Here is a 21,252-nt window from a genome sequence, read left to right as displayed (position 1 = left end):
CTGAGTTAGAGGCAGCATCAGACAAAAAAGAAGCAGCCTAGAGCTGCTGTGGAGAAGGTGAACCTTCAAGCCTCTCAGTGAAGTCAACTGTGTCCTATTTCTTCCTCCCCCCTCTCTTCCCCAACCTCTCTCCTTTCTTCTTTCTGTCCAGCAATATGATGCGCCCTGATGGAGTCCTAGCATGGATGAGAAGCTTCTCTTTCACAAGGTCATTTTGAAACCTTGGCATCAGACCAGAGCTGGTTAAATTAACCTAGCTAACTGCTGGAGACTGTAGGTGAGCTTCTTAACTTGGCTACAAAGCAAGGAATCAACCATGCACATATCATCATAGTCACTCTGTAAAAGCTCCAGTGACACCTAGCACATGGGACCCTCCTCCCCATCGCTGTCCCTTTGTCTTTCTCTTTCTAGTCACCAGAGAGCTTGTTAAGTGCAGATTCTGTGCCTTTCTGGCCAGAGGCAGAGTAAACCATCAGTCTAATGTAGTGATGTTGCTGGAGGCCCTAAGAAGCTGGAGGCCCCAGGAAGCTGTAGATAGTTCTCGGCCGGGTGAGTTGTTACTGCTGACTTCTTTAGAGGCACTGTTTGTGTTGAGTTAGGTCTCTTATGAAGGTAGGGTTACTTGTGAACATATTTAGTCCTTCAACACTCCGGGGCCCACAACCAATCTAAGAATTTAAAAATCTAAATCTCATACATTCTTCAACTGTGCCCTGGGCCTTGGTAGACTGTAGACCCAAAGTTGTATGGGAGCCACTACTGTTCAGGAAGAATCACTTTACCTATAGAGGACAGCAGTATCCTTCCACGGTACAGAGAAGACAACGTAGGGACATGAGCATGCACGTCCATGGATGCTGGCCCTCACTCGTTTCCATAGATACCTGGGTATGCTGGGTGCGGGGGTCACTGAGATGACAGAGACTCTTAGACTCATGTAGAAAACATTAACTTCTTGTGTTTGACCTCATGAACCAGTTGTCACCCTTGGCCGAGATCACCGTGCCAGATAAACAAATGAAGGAGCTGTTCCTTACTTAGGGTACCAGGTACATACATGGGGAAGTGGGAGAGAGAGAAGCACGCTCAGCCAGCATGGAGGAAGGGGGGCTGTGCGGAGCACACCCTGCTGTTTGCTGGAAGAGCCATGAATAGCAAAGTCATTATCAGCGCTGACTGGCACCGTCGTCGTAGGACGGACTGGTGTGTTGAGAGGTGCTTGTCTGCTTTGGATCACAGAGCTACAGTTTGTATTGTTTACTGGTCTTTTGGGCTATCTACTGTACTCCTGTTTGTCCAATGTACCCTGTAAAATTCATCTCCCATGCCTCCAGCCTGGACTTCTCAGGGCTTGAAAATCTGGGGCTGGCTCTCAGCCAACAACTCTCAGAGTTACTGCTGATGCAAACCAGGCTTACGGGTCATGTGGCTCAGCGGTGGGAGCTTTCTGCTGGCCACAGAAGGTGGGGGGGCGCTGACCTCTAAGACGACATGTTTCTTAAGCAGTCGGGTTGAGAACATTTTGATTTGATCAAATGAACGCTGTCTTCCCAAGTAACCACACATGACCAAATCTGCAAGGGACAGACATTTCCCAAACACCTCAGCTTGTGGGGAGAGTAGACGGAAGGCCTCCCAAGCCTTTCCTGCATGGAGAAAATGTATCAGATTTTTTTTTTGGAGGGGGGAGTTTTTGAACTTATTTTATTTTTATCTTTGAAGTACTGAAACTTGAACACAGGACCTCTCACATGCTAGGCAAGCATTCTACCACTGAGGTCCATCCCCAGCTCAGCTTGATTATTTTCAATGTTAGATGTTCACACAGGCATACAGTTGCCGTTCACCATCCTCACAGCTAATAACAAGCCTTTAATGTCCCAATAAGAATGTGATCAATAAACAATCACATTCTCTGGCTCAATATTAGGATCCTCACATGTTCCCCGAATCTTCTAGGCCACAAACTTACAACTAAGTTTGCAATTAATAAGAAATAATAACAGGATTAAAAAGGTAAATATGAAAATACTAGCTGGTATAGTGTGATTTGGTTTGTCCTGTGAAGCAGTGCAGGCTTCTTTAACAAATCATCTTTCAATGTCTTTAAAGCACCAGAATCAACAAGAGGAACGAACCTTTGAACAGGGCTCATATGACAGCAGACAGGATTCTTGGTGTTGTAAGCACAAATTCATTTATTCTCATAATGTTTAGCTTCGTGGCCATAACTGCCACTATACCACAGATGGAGAAACTGAGGCACAAATATTATCCAGTGTTTCAGCCTGGAAAGGACAGAGAGCTGATGTCATATGTCAGATCTGGGGCTGGAGCTATGACTTAGCAGCTATAAGCATTGGTTGCTCTTCCAAAAACCATGGGTTGGATTTCCAGAATCCACATGAAGGCTTACAACTCCAGTTCCAGGGACTCCTGTATCCTCTTTTGGCCTCTAAGGGTACTGCTTGAATGTGGTACACAGACATACATGCAGGCAAAACACCTATACACATGAAGTAAATAAATCTAAAAAAAAAAAAAAAAAAAAGGTCAACTTCAGCTTAGTGGCGCTCCTAGGTCAGTTTATTTAGTGGGACCTGGCTAATACCTAAAACAAGCCGGGAGGCTGCACAAATTCATATTCTCTCTCTGTCTCTCTCTGTCTCTCTCTGTCTCCGTCTCTGTCTCTGTCTCTCTCTCTCTCTCTCTCTCTCTCTCTCTCTCTCTCTCTGTGTGTGTGTGTGTGTGTGTGTCTATCTCTGTCTCTATCTCTGTATCATTTCTGTCTGTCTTCTTTCCCTCTCAGTTTTCTCCTCTTTAACAATGGAATAAAATGATTCCCAAAGACTGTGGGATAGGCATCGTACACTCAAACCATCCATGGTCGTACTCCCTGCCGCTATAATTTCCACTGTCGGGTATAGTTTGGGATCCATGGAAATGTGAGCATTCCCAGTGTGAATGGTGTGTTCAGGCATCTGTTCCCTCCCATAAAACCACCGAGAGACACCCCCCCCCAGCCCCCAGGAACCTGTCTCATTACAAGCCAAGTTTAGTCTGCCTGTGGTTGGAATTGTGGCGTGCTCTCAACAGTGATAGAAGTTTCAGGAGGCAGGAATATCAGAGAGCAGGAAGGGGACTTCTGCAGTAGATCCCACAACATGAGGATGACAGTGTCCAGGACATACAAGCCAATAAGAAGACGTGATCCAAGCAAGAATGTCTATTGCACTTAGAGCTACCTATGCTGGTGACCACCATAACCCTCGTGGGAAGATAGAGGCAAGAGGGTCTCAGCAAGCAGTGCGCGTTTTACATATAGGATACAGTCTTAGTACACTGTGCCCTATAGGTTTAGCATTCGTAACCCTCCAAATCCTAAATCTGAACCGCTCCAAAGCTGGAAGATCCTCAGGTGTTATGACGAGACCACAGTTGGAGAATCCCACACCAAGAGCCTCTGTTTCACGGACAGAATGATTTCAGATATCGAGTGTTTGAAATTAGCATCAGGCTGCATGGGTGAAGCACCTGTAAAATATAACTAAGATTTTTCGTCCCATCTCTAAGGAACCCCAAAATCTGAAGCCCAGAAGCCGGGAGCAGCAGTGAATGATACAATACCAGCACGAGGTCTGTGGACACAAGGGTATCGGAGGCTCAGGGCCCCTTGAGAACAGTGTGAATGAACACACGGGCCACACCAGGCTGCATGAGACTCTGCAAAACAGAAACTGAAATTCAAACGGCGTCAAGCATTTCTGGAAACGTTTTTCAGTCTTTAAAAAAGAAAAAAAAAATGTCAGTCTCCAGCCTTGTGCCCAGCACTTACATTTCAAACGGCCCATCAGGCTGTCTCTCTGACAGAAGGTTTCGATTAGTAGCTTAAGTCTGTAAATAAATTGTCTTGCTTTAATTTTTTTCCAGTTCTGCAATGGAAGTCGGGTTCTCACAAACACTGGGCAAGTGTTTCTGCCTCTGAACTACGCATCCAGCACAGTATAGGAGAAATCTTAAGCGGCATTGTTTCTCTTTGGCTATGAACTCACGTGTTACAAAAAACTCTACTCTGGTTTTTGGAGTGCCTTTCATTTTGGCTTTGATCCTTACCCATGAATCATTTTGCATCTGAAAGTTTCCATTGAGGAGTCCCTGATGTGAGGGAAACTTTATTCTTACAGAGCATGTGGGCCGAAAGTTCCAGAAATCTGCACCTTTCTCAGAATAGAAGTTTTATCATAATAGCTGTTTCAAACCACCATAGTAAATATGGTAAGACAGTGGTCGGCTAACTTAAGAGAACGCCTAGGGCATAGATCAGCTGGCCTCACAGAAAGCCAGTCCATCCCTGAGCCTTTACATGATATAGCCACTAGGGGGCACAGCTGCTGCTTCTACCTCAAAACCCCCAAGCAGCAGCAAAAATCGCCATAGGGGCTTCTCCCTGGCATTTTAAAGACAAAATGCTTCTGTTGTATCTGTGAGAGGATAAAATGACAGAAATGTCAGAGTGGCTCCAAGGAGGCCAGCAGCGTTGGTCTGAGGTGTGTCTGCAGGATGTATTGGCCGGTACCTCGACCCCTGGAAGAGAAACCTGATTTTGCAGACGGTTCCTCCAGGTGTTTCCTCCTCTGGCCGGATGAGGCATTGAGAAGCACCTTTGGTGGGGCTTATTGTCCTTGTAGTGGGAACTTGTGGAGTTGAGACAGTTTCAGTCCTTGGGAGATTTTTGAGTTACAGGCTTGAAGTTCAGATTTATGCTTTGACCAACACTTAACCTTAGATCTCCAGAGTAAAGAAAGGGTTACCTGCTGTCGAACCTCTTCCCCTGTCTCGGGATGAGGAGCCCTGTGGGCCTTGAACAACCCGGTTGCTGTAGGAACTAGTCTGACAAGGAGGTGGGCTGAGAAGGGAAAAAAACCCAAGGTCTTGCTGAACGCAAACACATTCTAGACCCCATTTGCTTTTAGGCACAATCTCACAGTTGAATGATGTTTAATCTCTTCTGGGCCACACTAGCACACAAAGTTTGGTAGAAAGCCATCAATGTCGTTATAGTGACAGTAAATGAAGGTATTTGTTTTATACTATGGTTCATGTTACATTTGGTTCAGCGGGGTCTTTCTAGGGCATAGTTGATCCAATCACTTCTTTTCGTGTATTTTGTTTTATCTGTATGTATGTGTATATCAGTGTGAGTGTGTACATATGTGTGTAGTGCCAACAGAGTTCAGAAACGAGTGTCAGATTCTTTGGAGCTGGAGTTACAGGTGTTTGTGAGTCTTCTAACCTGGGTGCAGGGATTTGAACTTGAATCTTCAGGACTGAACTGCAAGCACCCTTATCTGCTGAGCTTTCTCTAGTCCCCACCCCCATCACTTCCTTAAAACAGAGAAACAAGTGTAGATTTCCTGTTGCCTTTCAGAATTAATCTTCTTAGTGGGTCATTCATAAGCCACCACCACCACACACACACACACACACACACACACACACACACACACACACACACATACACACACACACACACACACACACACACACATACACCACCCCATCACTTTCTGTTCTGAATGCTTGATGTAGTCCATCCCACCTGAGGTTCTCATTCATACTTGTGCCTTCTCTGTGCATTGGACTCAAACACATCTGCACCTCAGTGATCTCCCTCCTCCCGTAAGATCCTCCTCTAGGTGTCAAGACTGTGACAACCTGTCCTGTCCTTCCCTAGGCAGTGAAAGCATGTCCTTCTTCTTTGTAGTCCGTCCTGGCTAAGTTACGCGTCAACTCGATACAAGCTGACATTTTGGAAGAAGGCACCTCAATTAAGAAGTGTCCCGACCAGACTGACCTGTGGGTTCTCCGGTGATACATTTCTTGCTCGATAAATAATGTGGGAGGGGTCAGATCAGCGTGGGTCAGGGCTGGTGGTCCTGGGTTCTATAAGAAAGCAGGCTGAGCAAGCCATGGGAGCAAGCCAGTAAGCAACATCCTTCCATGGCTTCTGCCTCTGTTCCTGAATCCAGTCTTACCCCGCTTGAGCTCCTTCTCTGACTTCCCTCAGCAGTGAACTAATAACTGGAAGTGTGAACTAAACAAACGCTTTCTTCCCTAAGCCGTTTTTTAGTTTGTTTGGTTGGTTGGTTTTTTGTTTGCTTGTTTGTTTGTTTGTTTGTTTTGTTTGTTTGTTTGTTTGTTTGTTCGTTTGTTGCCCTGGAGCCTTATCACAGCAGCAGAAACCCTGAGACATGGCGTATAGTACTTCATAACTGGGTGCTTAGCTTTGCTAAGTACTGTCACAACCGCTAAACCAGCCTTCCTCATCAGAGGACGGGTTTCTCTTAGTGGAGACCCTGCAACAATCCCTGCCCCTACTTCCGCAGTCACTTGGTAAACACTAATGAATAATGCTGACTGTTCCAGAATTGTCTCTCAAAATCCCAGAGCCTTCTGTTCTGTTCCCCCCCCCCCCCGGGCTAGGAGCTCTTTTCATTACAGGCTTCCCCCCCTTTTGCCTCTGAGCCCTATACAGGGCAACCCACTACTGGGCCACAAGCCCCCAGCTTCGGCAAGCAAGGGGCAGGGCCCGGAATGTCCCCTCTGAGAACAAGCTAGAGAACAATGCTCGGAAGTGTCCAAGTGGGAAACAGCCCGCTGGGCTGAGCCCATTTGGACGAGCTTCCTGATTGGCTTGATCTGCTCTGTGCAGGAACTCTTAGAATAACTTTGGAATTGTCCCAGCAGAGAGACAAACTTCACTGAAAAAGAGCTGTCACCTAGTGATGTCAAGCACGGAAAACATGGTTAGGAACACCCAAAAGCTCTGAGTAAGTTTCCTTCGGAAAGGACTATTTGGATTGACCCAACATCTTACCTCCTTCCTCTACCCCAACTCTAACCACTTCCTGAGTCTCTGGCTCAGGTACAGTGAGTGAGCATGTCATTTATGCTCTTCCAATGGTCACATCCTCCCTTCTAGGGGTCCAATGGCAGAGACCCTATTTTGGGGCAGCTGGTTGGGCAGCTCATGGAAAGCCCCCTACCCCCACGGTGCACATGGCCACAGGAGGAAAGGGCTCCTCGCTCAAAGCATCTTTCGGCAGTACAGTGTGAACTCTGACTGTGGGTATCACCCTTTCATGCATTGTGGAGGCGGCGCATATCGCTACACCGTTCACGCTTCCAAGGTGGAGTGGTACCCACATCTCCCTGTGCTCCAAAGAACAGCCAAGCCGAGGCAAGATATGGTGTGGGCAGAGGTTCCAATTAGCTCCCTCTTCAACCAGCACAGTTCTGTGCCTTTAAGGAATTGGAAAGACCCAATTCTATCCCAGAGTAAGGAAGTACTGTAGACCTTTACGACAGGAATGTTTCGTTTCTTCTTAGGACACGGATTGAGTAGTGAGTGGAAGTTGATTTTCGAGGCTCCAACAAGCCCAGCTCTGTATCTGATGGATGACCACTCATAGGAGTTTTGCCTTCGCCAGCCTCAGTCAGGTGTGGGTTATATTGGTAAAAAGCTGGACCATACCTATCCATCCTATACTCTCTAGCTCATGAGAAATTCAGAGAGTATTCGCTATTTTTACTGCCACTTTCATTGGATACTAAATAATAGTTCTTTCAATGAAAGAGTCTGCTTTTTTAATCTTTATTTTTAATTGTTTTTGTTTAAATGAGTATGTGTATGACTTGGTGCTGTGTGTATCCATGGAGACCAGACAAGGATGTTGGATCCTTTGGAATTGGAGTTTGAGATGATTGTGAGCTACCTTATGGATACTGGGGATTAAATCTGGGTCCTCTGGAAAAACAAACAGTGCTCCAACCACTGAGCCATCTCTCCAGAACCGTATCAGTTTTTTTTTAAATATAATTTATTTGTTTTCTAAAGATTTACTTGTTTTATTTATATGACTACAGTGTAGATGTCTTCAGGCATACCTGAAAAGGGCATTGGATCCCATTACAGATGGTTGTGAGCTACCATGTGGTTGCTGGGATTTGAACTCAGGTCCTCTAGGAAGAGTAATCAGTGCTCTTAACCGCTGAGCCGTCTCTCCATCTCAGTCTTGGAAGCACAGCTTGTGTCTCCAAGCAGGACTCCTAATGCAGACGACAGGTGAAGATAGTGATGGGGTGATGGGGTGTTTATAGAAGCTGTGGGTGAAGCTGTCTAGTTGAGCGTGCACACACACACACACACACACACACACACACACACGGGGAATCCTGAGTCAGCAGAACAGCTGATGTGGAGTGCCGAATCTAGGAACAAACAATGAGTAAACAGGGATTTGGAGGAGAGGAATGTACCATGTAAAAGATTTTCACTACATGGTATGGGAGCCCAGATGTTTCCTGGGGGTTGGAGCGAATGGGAATCATGGGGCAAGATGGAGTAAATGCTAACACTCATTATTCTGGCCCAAAGTGGTGTCTGCGTGTCACCACTTCCGTTTTTATTTAGATAATCCCAGAGGGAATAAAGAAAAGTTGATTACATGTGTAAGGACACACGTACCTGCAGTCGGATGTCTGACTGGAAAAGCAGGAGCTTTCTCTTTGAGAGATGGTTCATTGTTTCAGAGCACTTACTTCTCTTACAGAGGACCTGAGTTCAATCTCTAGAACCATGTCATTCAGAGGCTCAAACCTGCCCTTAATTCCACCTCCAGGGCATCTGATGCCTCTGGTCACCACAGGCACCTGCACACTCCTGTTCACAAACCCACACACAGACACACGGACACACATATAAATAAAACTTTTGTTTTCCTTAAAAAAGATGAAAATCACAGAAATTGTCACAATTCCTTTTCATATTATCCCACAAGCAGACAGATTTTTTTTTTCTTAATCATGGGTGAAATCCTGGGTTTGATCCCAAACAGTATTAAATAAATAAACAAACCAATAATAAAAGTTTTTAAGAGATGAGAAAGCCAAATGGAGTGGCCATGAAGATCTGTTAGACTCAGCAGCTGGGAACATGTGGGCATGACAGAGTGGGAGGGGTCAGGAGACAGTGAGGAAGGGAAACAGAGGCTGGGGTGGGAAAATGAGGTGGCAAAGAGCAACTACACCGGAGACATCAGGAAGAGAAGCTTCAAAGTTACGAGAATAAGATGTAAGGTCAAGAGAAGTTGGCCTGTGTTTCACTGGGCAAAATGAATTCTTCTTTATGGACCGCTGCAACAAAGGCATCTGGGGGGTACTGGGCAGAGGGGATCAAGGGCTACATGTGAAGCACCTGGCCCATGTGAAGCACCTGCACCATGGGAAACACCTGGCCCACATGAAGCACCTGCACCACAGGAAACACCTGGCCCACATGAAGTACCTGCACCACAGGAAGCACCTGGCCCACATGAAGCACCTGCACCACGGGAAACACCTGGCCCACATGAAGCACCTGCACCACAGGAAGCACCTGGCCCACATGAAGCACCTGCACCACAGGAAGCACCTGGCCCACATGAAGCACCTGCACCACAGGAAGCACCTGGCCCACATGAAGCACCTGCACCACTCAGGTTCACAGGTGCCAGTGTCTGCCTTCCACAGGCAGGTCAGAGTGTTGGCGATAAGATCAGGCTAGATTCTCGATTCCTCCAAAGAGAGACAATTCCAGAAAAGAATGCCTTTAGGCCACTGAGAAACATTTTTTCTTTAACAGGAGACCTTCACACATTTCTGTCATTAGAACTCTTTCCGATGAAACAGATTCACATGAGAGTCAGGTGGATACTCAGCTCCAGCTCTGAAGAGATTCCCTGCCGCAGAAATTCTTCCATGCATTCCAGATGGAATGTATTCACTAGAGGAAACGGAGGCTGGGTCTCCATTGGCTATTTAATGATATATATATCATAATCAGACACATATATGCATATTCCTGTTTTGGCTTGTTTCTTAGTTACTCTGCCACTGCTTACGGAGCAGCTGCATGCTCACAAGAAAATACAATATACAACAATAAATATTATATTTATTATACATCAAATTATATATCACCCTCTCTCTGCATGCTTATAACTGAGAAGGAGGTAATACAGAAGAGTGAGGGTGTGCAGGGACATTTTTAGCACCCTGATATATGGCAGGCACACGCAGCTCCTCTGAGGACTAAAGATGCTCAGAAGAAGCCAAGCCATGAGGCTAAACGCACTGTGAAAGAGAAGGCGTTGGACCCGGAAGGACTCTTGTCATGAGGCCTCTTGGCAGGGATGGAGCTGAGGGTGGGGGGCTGGCTTTCCCATCATGCTCAGTGTTACATGGAGGGTGGTGTCAGGCTAGGAGGAGGTTGGAGTAGCCCACGAAGACTGAGTAGACCTGGGAAGGAGGCGATGAAGAGTGACCAGAGCCCTTCACACGGAGAGGATATGGACACGTGGAGTTCTCCAAAGAGCCTTTCTCTTCTCAGTCAGCGGTGTTCCCATCTGTGCCACAACTCGGGAGAATGAAGCAGGCTCCAGTTTCCAATGACACCTTGCAGTGGGCAGGGGTGGGGGGGCAAAACCTGTTCTCTAGTAAGGACAAATGGAAATCCTGTTTAAGGGCCCTGAGCATTATTCACTGTGAAGTGCCACTTGTCCTAATGGGACTCCAGATCCACTTCTCTAAATAAAAGGAAGCTGTCTCCTTGTGAATGGGAGTCACAAATGACAAATATTTGATCAGTGCCATAGAAACAGATGCGCATCTTCCTGATGTGGGGAGCGGCTGCGGTAGCACCCACTTGACGAAAACAAACAGTATTTTTCCCAGTGGTCCAGCAATGGTATAGAGACGGGAGATATTAAGATAAGGCGAGAGAGGGGGCCTGAACAGTAAATACTCGAAAAGCAAAAGGCTGGGACCAGAGACTGGGGATCTCAGAAGATCTGGGGCTCCAAACAACAGAAATGAACAGAGCCCTACAGGAAGCATTGGATCCAGGATTTTTCTCTCTTCTTGGGTCATTATTTTAAAATAACAGACTTTTGGATAAGAGCGTAGTTGGCCTAGGCCAGTTAGGTTTGCTTGTTTGTTTGTTTGTTTTGAGACAGAGCTTTACATAGCTTAGGCTAGCCTCGGATTCCTTGTGTGGCAGAGATTGGCCTGGAACTCTTGATCCTTCTGCCTCCCCTGATGAATGCTGGAATGACAGGCCACCACTGGTTTTGGTTAGGTAGCCTCTACTCCTCCTTGGTCTGGAGATATCACCTCTAATGGGGAGTTCTCAGGGAAGACCAGAGATACTTTCTTTTCTCATTTGGTGAACAGATGATGTTTAAGGGAAAGGGGACTGAGGAAAATGGAAAATCCATAGACAGGTAACATTCACAGCTGTCCCCAGCCTTTGCTTCTGTTTGTATGTTCACATGACTGGAACCTCAAAACCACCAATGGCTTTTTCTGTGAAGCCAGCATTTAAGGCTGGTCCTGATGGAGTTCAGATGGCAGAGGAGCTCGGAAGTCAGTGTCACAAAAAGATGCTTCTGACTGCAGCCAGCTGAGATCCCCTGCTGAGAATTCTCCTGCAGGGAGGTTATGGGGGCACAGCCAAGACTTAGTTACAAAGGTTGATTAGTAGTAATGAATTAATAAGCCTTACTTTTTTTTAACCCTTCTCCTGGGTCACTATTATGGCTCTAAGCTGTCACTAGCTTCAAATCTTGGAAAACGTCTAAACATTCTCTCAAAACTCAACAACGTACGTGTCCTGTATTGATTGGAATCAGATGTAGATTCATGCCAAGACAGCTACAATGACAGTGGCTTAAACACGGTTTATGTGTCCCTGTAGTAGACATGGACAGCCACGATGTCTCCCTCCAGTAGACACAGATAGCCATGGTGCCCTCTGGGAGTTAGTCAAGGCCCAGTCTTCTTTCAGCATATCACCTCTCCTATGATGGTGGCCCTTGTCCTGGGTGTTCAACGTGGTGAATCTTTACGTCCACAGATGCATTTCGGGAGGAAAGATAGAAAGAAGAAGCAAGGAACTGAAGAATGCTGTAGAAGCTACCCTTTAATATCTCCCCTTACATCCCTTTGGCAAGAACGGGCTACATGTGGCCACAGAGAATGCTGAGAAATGGCTTAGGGTTTCTATTGCACCAGTGAAACACCACGGCCAATAAGCAAGTTAGGGAGGAAAAGATTTACTTGACTTACACTATATCTATTATTGAAGGAAGACAGGACAGGAACTCAAACAGGACAGGAACCTCCAGGCAGAAACTGATGCAGAGACCATGGAGGAGTGCTGCTTACTGGCTTGCTTCCTATGGCTTGCTCAGCCTGCTTTCTAATAGAATCCAGGACCACCAGCCCAGGGATAGCATCACCCACAATGGAATGGGACCTCCCCATTAACCACTCATTAAGAAAATGACTTACAGCTATATGAAGGCATTTTCTCAATTAAGGTTTTCTCCTTTCAGATATCTCTAAAGCAGCGGTTCTCAACCTTCCTAATGCTGTGACCCTTTAATATAGTTCATCATGTTGTCTGACCCCCTAACCATACAATTATTTTTGTTGCTACTTCATAGTTGGGGTTTTGTTACTATTATGAATCATAACATAAGTGTCTGTGCTTGAGGACGGTCTTAGGTGAACCCCAAATGGGTCACGACCCACAGGTTGAGAACCACGACTGTAGTTTTCCTGTCAAGTGGACAAAACACTAACCAGCATGGCAGGCTTTGCCCTGTTTTTCTCTATAACCTGCTCAGCTCTAGGGACTAAGTTACCATGGAGCAGGGCCGGATGGGGACTGAGCAGCCAACAACCAACTGCCTTTGCAGTTTTTACGCAGGCTGGACACATTAAGGGTGGGTGCAGCCTGTGCCTCTGAGAAGCATTTCCTGTGATTCTCATTGTGCCGGGCCGGGCAGTCAGGCACCCCGCTTGACTGCTCAACTGCAAAACTGCATGCAGTCCAAGGGAAGAGCTCAGGTGGATTAAGCACCTTTGGCTAGCCCGTCAGCATCAGCTTTCCTCCGGGAGTGCTTGTAGATCCAAGCTCTTGTCAACTGAGCAGCAGCGTGGAACGCTCCCCGTGTGTCTCTCAGTAACAAGAAAGGTTGGGAAGGCGGCTCTGTTGTCAAGATTATTCTGAGATACAGCCCAGTGGTCGAGTGCTTGCTTGCTCCAGAATATACTTAAGGTCCTAGAGAGTTCATGAATAGTTGTTGTTGTTTTGTTCTTTGTCTTAACCCACAGTTAGTATATAGTTCTCTTCATGAGGATCCTGGACATCTTCCTGCGGCTGGGTCTCTCTACCCTTCCTCTTGCATTCTCCCCATCACCCCAGACCCCATCACTAACCCTCAACCTATGTCTGTGCTCCCTGGACCTTGGTTTCCAATGACTTCAGCTTTTGAAATGGTTCCCTGTCAATTTAAGCGGACTTCTTTTCTTTTTTAATTTTAATTTTTTTTATCAACAGTGATAAAATAGTTCTGATGCAGACACATCAGTGTAATTTTATATGTAATTGTGTAAGCATATTAAGTCATTTCTTTGTGTGTGTGTGTGTGTGTGTGTGTGTGAGAGAGAGAGAGAGAGAGAGAGAGAGAGAGAGAGAGAGAGAGAGAGAGAGAGAGAGATCTGTGAATGTATTTATCCACAGTAGTCAGAAGAGGGTGTCAGAGCTCTTGGAGTTTGTCAACCACCTGCTATGGGTACTGAGATCCTCTGGAAGGGTGGTATGAATTCTAAGCACTGAGTCATCTCTCCAGCCTCAGAAACCAAGTTTTTAATATAATTATTCTCTTTTGGGTTCAGCTGAAAGACACTCAGAGAAAGGAAACATGTACTGGCTTCTGTAGGTCAGAGGGCAAAGGTGCAGCAGAGGATCATGGGAAGCTGCACTGAGAGTCTGTCTTGGCCAACCTTTCCCATCTCCTCTCTCTGTGTTTTGAAATGAGGTTGGCTTCAGCAGAGTCTTAAAATCCAGGTGCTTTGGGGTGGGGAGATTAACAGCAGAGGACAGGGAGTTGTTGCGATGTGGCATGTTGGGGCCTCTCTGAAGCACCATGCTGTGGCAGATGACTAGAGGGAGCTGCTTTGGCTGTAAAGGCTACACAAGGCCACAGGCCACTGAGTGATTAGGAAGATAGAATATCCTGCCATGGGTCCTCTGTCTAGCATGTCTGTTTCTCGTTTGCACCCTTCAAAGTCTCGCCAGTGTGTGATCCACCCAAGCAAGTTTTCTCCCCATCTTTGATCTGAAGGAGAGTACATTCAGCTGTGGCTGCAACAATGGCTTCAACTCATAACAAGAAACCTGGATGCAGATGGTCTGGAGGTGGCGTGGGTGTTCCATTATGGCTCCCGAGTGCGGAGCGGCTTCTGGCTTTCTGAGCTCCGCTGTTCTTGCCACATTCTTGCCTCTGCGGGCACTAGGTGACTGCTCCTCTAGTACCATATCCCCTAGGACCGTCGGAACAGTGAACCCCCGATGATATTCACATCCTACCCTCTGAATCTGTGACCGAGTTAAGTCAGGTGACAGGAGAAATGAGAGGTACAAGAAAACAGCACAGGCACTTTATAAAGAAAGGTGACTTTAACTGTTTCGGAAATTGAAAGTCAAAGCCTAGAGCCCATTAGTCTGGTGTCTGGGGAGAACCCCCTTGGCTACTTCTTGGCATGAGAACGAGAGTAAGGGCAAGTGGGGAGAAAACACACGGTGGGACAGGAAGTTAAGGATTCAGGAGTCCGGCTCTCTGTTTCTACACCACGCTGTCTGCAGGGACAAAGTTGGGACCAGAGAACTGCATCAACCTCTTTAAAGGACAGACCCCTCAGTGACCAATACCTTCCAGAAGGATCCGCCTTTCAAAATTGTTACCACCCTAGCACTGTCGTAGTGAGAACCAAGCACATTCGTTGAATGTGGAGGACGCACCATCCAAACCATCAGGCAGGTCAAGAGGCAGAAGCAGACTCAGAGGTGGGTGGCCACAGAAAAATGGCCAGAGAGCTGAGACACACACTTTAAAGATGGAGGGAGAGGTCCTTGAACCTGGAAATGCAGATGGCCTGGGGGAGTTGGAAGAGAGGCGCATGATGCTCCCCTAGAGCCTCTAGAGGGAATGCAACCATGACAAACATTTTGAAGTTTACCTGATGCCCTGCCACACAGAAATGTAAACTAATATTGAAAGCCGCTGAGCTGGTAGCCGGTGTCAGCAACTGAACACTGCTATGACACTCTTCCATGGGGGACCGGTAAGAACAATAGCAAGGCCAGGGCGTGTGCCACACACACACACACACACACACACACACACACCTTTATATACATGTTGTTCACACAAACTGCTCCGTGGCTATCTTTATCTAAGTGGAAGCTGTGATGTGGACATTTCATCTAGGCTCATTGCTTCTCCCCAACAAAATGGGATCAAGTCAAAGAGAAAGAAATGATCCTGGTTGGACAACGTGAGGTTTAACCGCACTCAGCCCCAACACACTGTTCCTTATTCTCCCGTTACACTTTCCACATTTACGGTGTGTGGTTATGCGGGTGTCAGAGAGCTTTCAGGAGCAGATTCTGTACCTGATTTATCTTCCTGTTTCTGCTGCTCAGCACCGTGCCCCAAACAGAAGAAGTATTCACATAATTTGTTAGGTAGATGGATGATGGGTGCACGGGTGAATTTCAAACAGAGGATGATGGGTGTACTTTATGGAGTCAGAGGTCCTTTGTGTTCTTCCGCAAGGGTGCTCGGGAGGGAACATTTTCTAAGACCCTTTAGCCGTGATCCAAACCTCTCCTGTGTTAGTTCTCTACAGATTCGTTGTGTTCTCACAGCTTTTTACGGTCCCCTCTGGGCTAGGAAGAAACCAAGCAGGGTCAGTCAGAGGCTGTTGTGTACCAGCCACAGCCCGTGAAGCCTTGATTAACCTTGTATAAATTACACTTTCTGCCCATTTGTTATTTTTAGCTCAGCAATATCTACCTGGCACCCAGAGACCGAGTTAGGTTTCAGTCACGAAACGACAACAGAACAGCATGTTTCACCTCGTGACACTGTTTCTTGAGAGGTTCCCCAACCCTGAGACTAGGTTTGTATGAGTGAGCTGCTGGTCGTCTGTCCACCCAGCACCCTAAGCCCCTGGCCCAGAGCCACAGCTGTAATGTACTAAGGACACTTGGCTTCTTAGACATGGCTACTTAGGCTTACCCAGATCCTCTCCTCTCCAGTCATTCCGTTTGGGATAAAACTCAGTTGGTATCAAAAGGTTTAGTTTCGTTGTTTCCCTCTGCACCTCTCCCTTCCTTCTCAGTTACTAAGCAACACAGTATCGTGACCCAAATCTTTAGCATCTAGACCATACAGCTGAGCTCTCTGAAACAGGGCTGTGGAGATGCAAGCCAGCCTGTGGTCATCGGGTCAAAGAGAATTTTCAGTTACTTGGAGCTGCTTTACAGAAATAAAGTTACCTAGGGACATATCCCCTCACCCCCGACCCTGTAGATTTTTTTTTTTTTTGAGTCAGCCATATTTAACACAATTTTGGTTTGCTTTATAATCCCTTAAAGTGTCTACTTCTGCTGTCAGTCAAACTTCTGCTGTCAGTCAAACTTCTGCTGTCAGTCATACTTCTGCTGTCAGTCATACTTCTGCTGTCAGTCAAACACACTTAGTAAACGTTGGGCTTGCATTTACATAGCTGTTAGCACTTTTGAACCCCTTGACTTGACACCAGAAAGTTGAGACCCGGTTCCTGCTAGTCCCAGCCTGTGAGACAGACACTGCTTTCTCAGCATGTGGTCTTGGGAAGCATTTTAAAGGCAATTATCTGTCTCTTGACCAAGCAATCTAGTCAGATAAGTAATGTGATTTTTTAAAAAGATATATTTATTTATTTTATGGATATGAGTACACTGTTGCTGTGTTCAGACACACCAGAAGAGGGCATCATATTTCATTAAGGATGGTTGTGAGCCACCATGTGGTTGCTGGGAATTGTACTGAGGACCACTGGAAGAACAGTCAGTGCTCTTAACCACTGAGCCATCTCTCCAGCCCAGATCTGTTCTTTCTGAGGCTAAGGTAACCTAGTCTTTTCTTGGCTCTAGTATAAGAAGAACAACTCAATACAACCTCTCCAAGCCTCTGTGCTTTTTGTATTGTTTTATCACAGAGATGAGTGCAGATTTTGCTGAACACTTGGGACAGCAAACAAGTTTTACATCTGCATTCACACCTCTGCATCCCTCAGCCCCTCTCCTTTGGATTCTATTTGCAGTCGGCCCACACACAGCCTCCCCAACCCTTGCTTGTGAGAGATTTTTTCTAGTCTTAGAGATTCTGATTGTATCATCTCAGTGACTTGGTGTGTCCTAATCCAGATTTTGTGGTGATTCATTGACTGTATGTATATTAAGAATGTGTGTTCTTCCTTGTCCCGGTGAATTTTTAATCCTGGTGGGGAAATTAATAATGTCTGTTGCTGTTTGGGGCCAGGTCATTCTTCTCTACTCTGAGTTCTTCATTTTAAGTGGTAGCCAGTGCCCAGGAGAGATGAGACAACAGGAGAGGAGAAGAGCAAGGGAGATCACCTAGTCAGGTGCTAACTACCGAGAAGCTTCCATGGTGGCCAAGGACAATGGCTAGCAGCAGTAGGAGAGAGAGAGAGAGAGAGAGAGAGAGAGAGAGAGAGAGAGAGAGAGAGAGAGAGAGAGAGAGAGGGAGAGAGAGAGGGAGAGAGAGGTCATAAATGACTCTTACAGGCTGCAGCCCAGTGAATCCACCAGTGGCTGGCTGTGTTCAGCAGTTGCTCAGCCCACCGTAGAATCCAGTTAAGTTTCTCAGTCCACAGGTCTGAATGTCTCGTCAGGTCTTTCAGTAGATGCTGGAGTCCTGAAGTAGGGTCCAGTGCTGGTGAAGGAATGGACGTGGTATCAAGCCGAGGGCAAGCAGACAAAGGGCAAAAGCTTTCTTCTTCTGTGGCCTTATATAGACTTCCAGCAGAACGTGTGCTCCAGATCTAAGGTGCATCTTCCAGACTTAAGATCCGGATAAAAGGTCCAGATTTGAAGTAGATTCACCCACCACAAACCAAGCAGAGGATCTCTCACAGGTGTCTTTCCATTTCTCGATTGTAGTACATCCCAGAAGTAGTGATGTTGACAGCCAGGAAAAGCTGTCACGGCATGTGAATTAATTCTTGGAGCAATGCTCAACAAGAGAAAATTATTATTGATGTTGTTATACATCTGAGTTCGGATGCTGAGGTTTATCTCCCAAGTCACAGCCATAGCTATTCTTCTGGAATATTCTCAGAGACTCTTGGCAGTGCTAAGAGTTCTTGAAGCTATAGAGTAGAAATAGCAATCAAAAGACTAGCTAGAAACTTAGTGGCAGTTGTCTGTGCCCTCCATCGTGTCTCTTTTTGTCAGTAGAAGTCACTTAGAGGGAGACAACAACTCCAGGGTTCTGCCTACTAGCCACTTCTCAGCAGTATATTTCCTTTGAGGAACACCAACCTTTTGTCCTTTGCCCTTTCCCCTTTGCCCTTTGGCCGTCCAAAGAAAAAAAAGATGTTATTCTGAAATAGGTTAGAGAATATGAAGCTGTTTCCTTTCAGTTCTATGTCCTGAGCTGTGTATACATAATCTACCTCTGGATAAGAAATATACACCCATCAGCACAGTAGCTGGTGTGCCAAATTCATGCCCATGAAGCAACAGAGCCATCCCTGGACTGTTTCCCTTTCATCAGTGTCTCTCTGGCAGCAAAGTTGTGTGCACAGAATACTCCGTAATGGAAAAACTTTGGCCTGGTTTCTCAGTGTAGTGAATGAGGAATGTTACAGGTCGCCCGCAGGGAGGTGGCTGCTCTCGGGAAAACGGGACAATAAAGCATTCTGTGCCATTTGTGTGTCTTCCAGGCTGGAGCAGGAAATACAGGCGCTCGAAAGTGAAGAGTCCCAGATATCCGCCAAAGAGCAAATCATCCTCGAGAAACTGAAGGAGACAGAGAAATCCTTCAAGGATTTGCAGAAGGTGAAGAAAAAAAAATTAGTGTTACTCTAATCCAAAGCAGGGGGCGGTCCCCGGGGAAAGAGCTAGAACAGCAGTTCTCAACCCTCCTAATGCTGAGACCCTTTAATACAGTGCCACGTGTTGTCATGACAGCAACCATAAGATTATTTTGTTGCTTCTTTATGACTATAATTTTGCTACTGTTATGGTCATAAATTAATAACTGATATGTATATCTGATCTGGAATTCCCACCACAGGTTGAGAACCACTGGGCTAGATGGTAGCCAGAGAAGTCTGAGCCACACGCTCTGAAAAGAGGACAGAAGTGCCAGCGGCTGGCACTGTCCCTGCAGCAGAGCCTGTCTTCATTGGAGGCAGAGGGACAAGTCTACTCAATTAATCCCCTGTATATGCTGCTGTCCACACCCCGTAGTTCCCAATATCTGAAGTCTTCAAATTACACATTAGAATTGTAAGACCAGTTCCCATTAAGCAGATTAGATGACCTAATATGACTTTAATTAGAATTCGCCTTTCAAGTCTTTCCTTTCTGAAAGGACTAGAAGCAAGGCTGTAGCAAATGGGCAGGAATCCCAATATACAGGGTGTGAATACATGGGGATCCCCCTGTGTAAAAATAGATGGCTCTAGCCTTGAGGCTCTGCATTTCTCAGGACCACATACTCAGTAATTAAAAAGCAAACAACCAAATAAGCACCCCCAAGACCCCCAAACCTGTTTAAAATAAATTTCAATATGGGATCCTTCTAATGGTGCATCTCCAACGTGACTCAGAGGAGTTGCTGGATGATTGGAATTTTCTCACAGTAAATTGATTGACATTCCGTGTAAACTGAGCATCTCAAACCCTTTACTGCTCCCAGCAGAACAGTAAGCTTGGGTCTTGCCTGCTGCTGGCCAACTTCTGGGTCTGTGTTTTGGGGGCTGCGAGTGGGACACGCCCCACACGCACGGTGACGCTCTGTCCTGCTTTTGTCTCCACAGAGTTTCTCCACTGCTGATGGAGGTGAGTACACGCACTGCCCTGACGGTACTCGGATGCTTTCCTCCTGGTCCGCTGAGTGGTTCCCATTCATGCAGACTCACCAGGAAACAGATGGCAAGGGACACTTCCTGGGACACTTCCTAAAGGCATCCCAGGCAAGAGGCAGCAACCTAGCTGGCAGCACCCTAAGGGGTCACATTGCCATCTTTTCTGCCTCTGCCTCTTGACTTGACACTTCTCTTAGCACATTGGCCAGCTCTCAGTCCCATGGCCTCAACACTCGCTGTCTAGGCTTTTCTTGAAAGAGATTGGCCAAAGAATGGGCTGAAGTCAGAACTAAGTCTCTTGCAGGAAACGGCCCATCGTCCCCAGTAACTACTTTACATTGGTGGTACTTTGCTGTTTAGGGGAACTTCTGAGACTTCTGGAGCTTTCTTTGCCCTTCTTCCCCCAATCCTTCCAGAACTATTCTAGAATCTCTCTAACCTTCCAAGGAAACCGAGCAAGGAATAATTTCTTCCCCGATGTGACATCTGACTCTGAGCCCTGGGAAGGGGGAGTAGGGCTCTAGTCCCCCTGATCCAAGACAGACCTGAAGGGATAGGTCTTTCTCCTGTCCCCTCCTCTGCCTTCCTGGGCTGTGGGGGTGAACTTGGGTCTATAGTTCTGTGTTTCACTGTGTCCCCTGGCCTCAGCTAAGAGCTCAAAGTTGTTACTTCCATCTTGGGCCTCACTAGATGGGCTTGAAATGCAAGGACACACGGGAGCACCAGCTGCTACCTCTTCTCTCGTGGCTCTCACACAGTCAGCCTCTAGCTCAGGAAGTCGGAGGTCAAAGGAGTTGGCATCAGAACATCTCCCATTGTTATTCAGGAAAAAAGGGGAGGTGGATAGCTTTTAAAAATATGGTGACATGTAATAATACATTTCTTCTGGATCGACCACAGACCCGACATTTGTATGTAGGACAGTTCTGACTGGTGCAAAAGATAGGCAAGGTAAAGCAACAGAGAAGGTGTCACAATTTTTTCCTGCCCCCATGCGAGTAAAAGACCTGGATTTGAGCTCCCTTGTAGGTGACCTTTGAGGAGACATGAAGGAAACCTTCTGATCTCAGAACCCATAGCAGGAACACACCAGCAGGAACTATGGGAGAAAAGAACCAACCACATTTCTAGGCGAGAAGCCCAGCTCCTCTAGGATGTGGCTTAACTGGGGCTCTTCTGTGCTTTGGAAGTGGGGGA

At 46.5% G+C, this 21,252-nt stretch overlaps 1 protein-coding gene across 2 annotated transcripts in view; it reads left to right on the top strand.

The window, feature by feature from the left end:
* PALM2AKAP2 (PALM2 and AKAP2 fusion) overlaps positions 1-21,252 on the top strand; it is a gene marked incomplete at both ends in the record, with an annotated part of 298,468 nt that overhangs the window by 96,116 nt on the left and 181,100 nt on the right. For both annotated transcript variants that reach the window (XM_080940223.1, XM_080940226.1), the window contains 2 exons: positions 18,907-19,021; positions 20,008-20,029. In XM_080940223.1, the coding sequence (XP_080796349.1) occupies positions 18,907-19,021; positions 20,008-20,029 (137 nt within the window). The remainder of the gene's footprint in view (positions 1-18,906; positions 19,022-20,007; positions 20,030-21,252) is intronic.

The sequence above is a fragment of the Micromys minutus genome (assembly GCF_963924665.1).
Source record: "Micromys minutus genome assembly, chromosome: 28".
Taxonomy (NCBI): Eukaryota; Metazoa; Chordata; class Mammalia; order Rodentia; family Muridae; genus Micromys; species Micromys minutus.
Note: the sequence above shows the minus strand (reverse complement) of the source record. Positions and strands in the feature narration are given on the sequence as shown.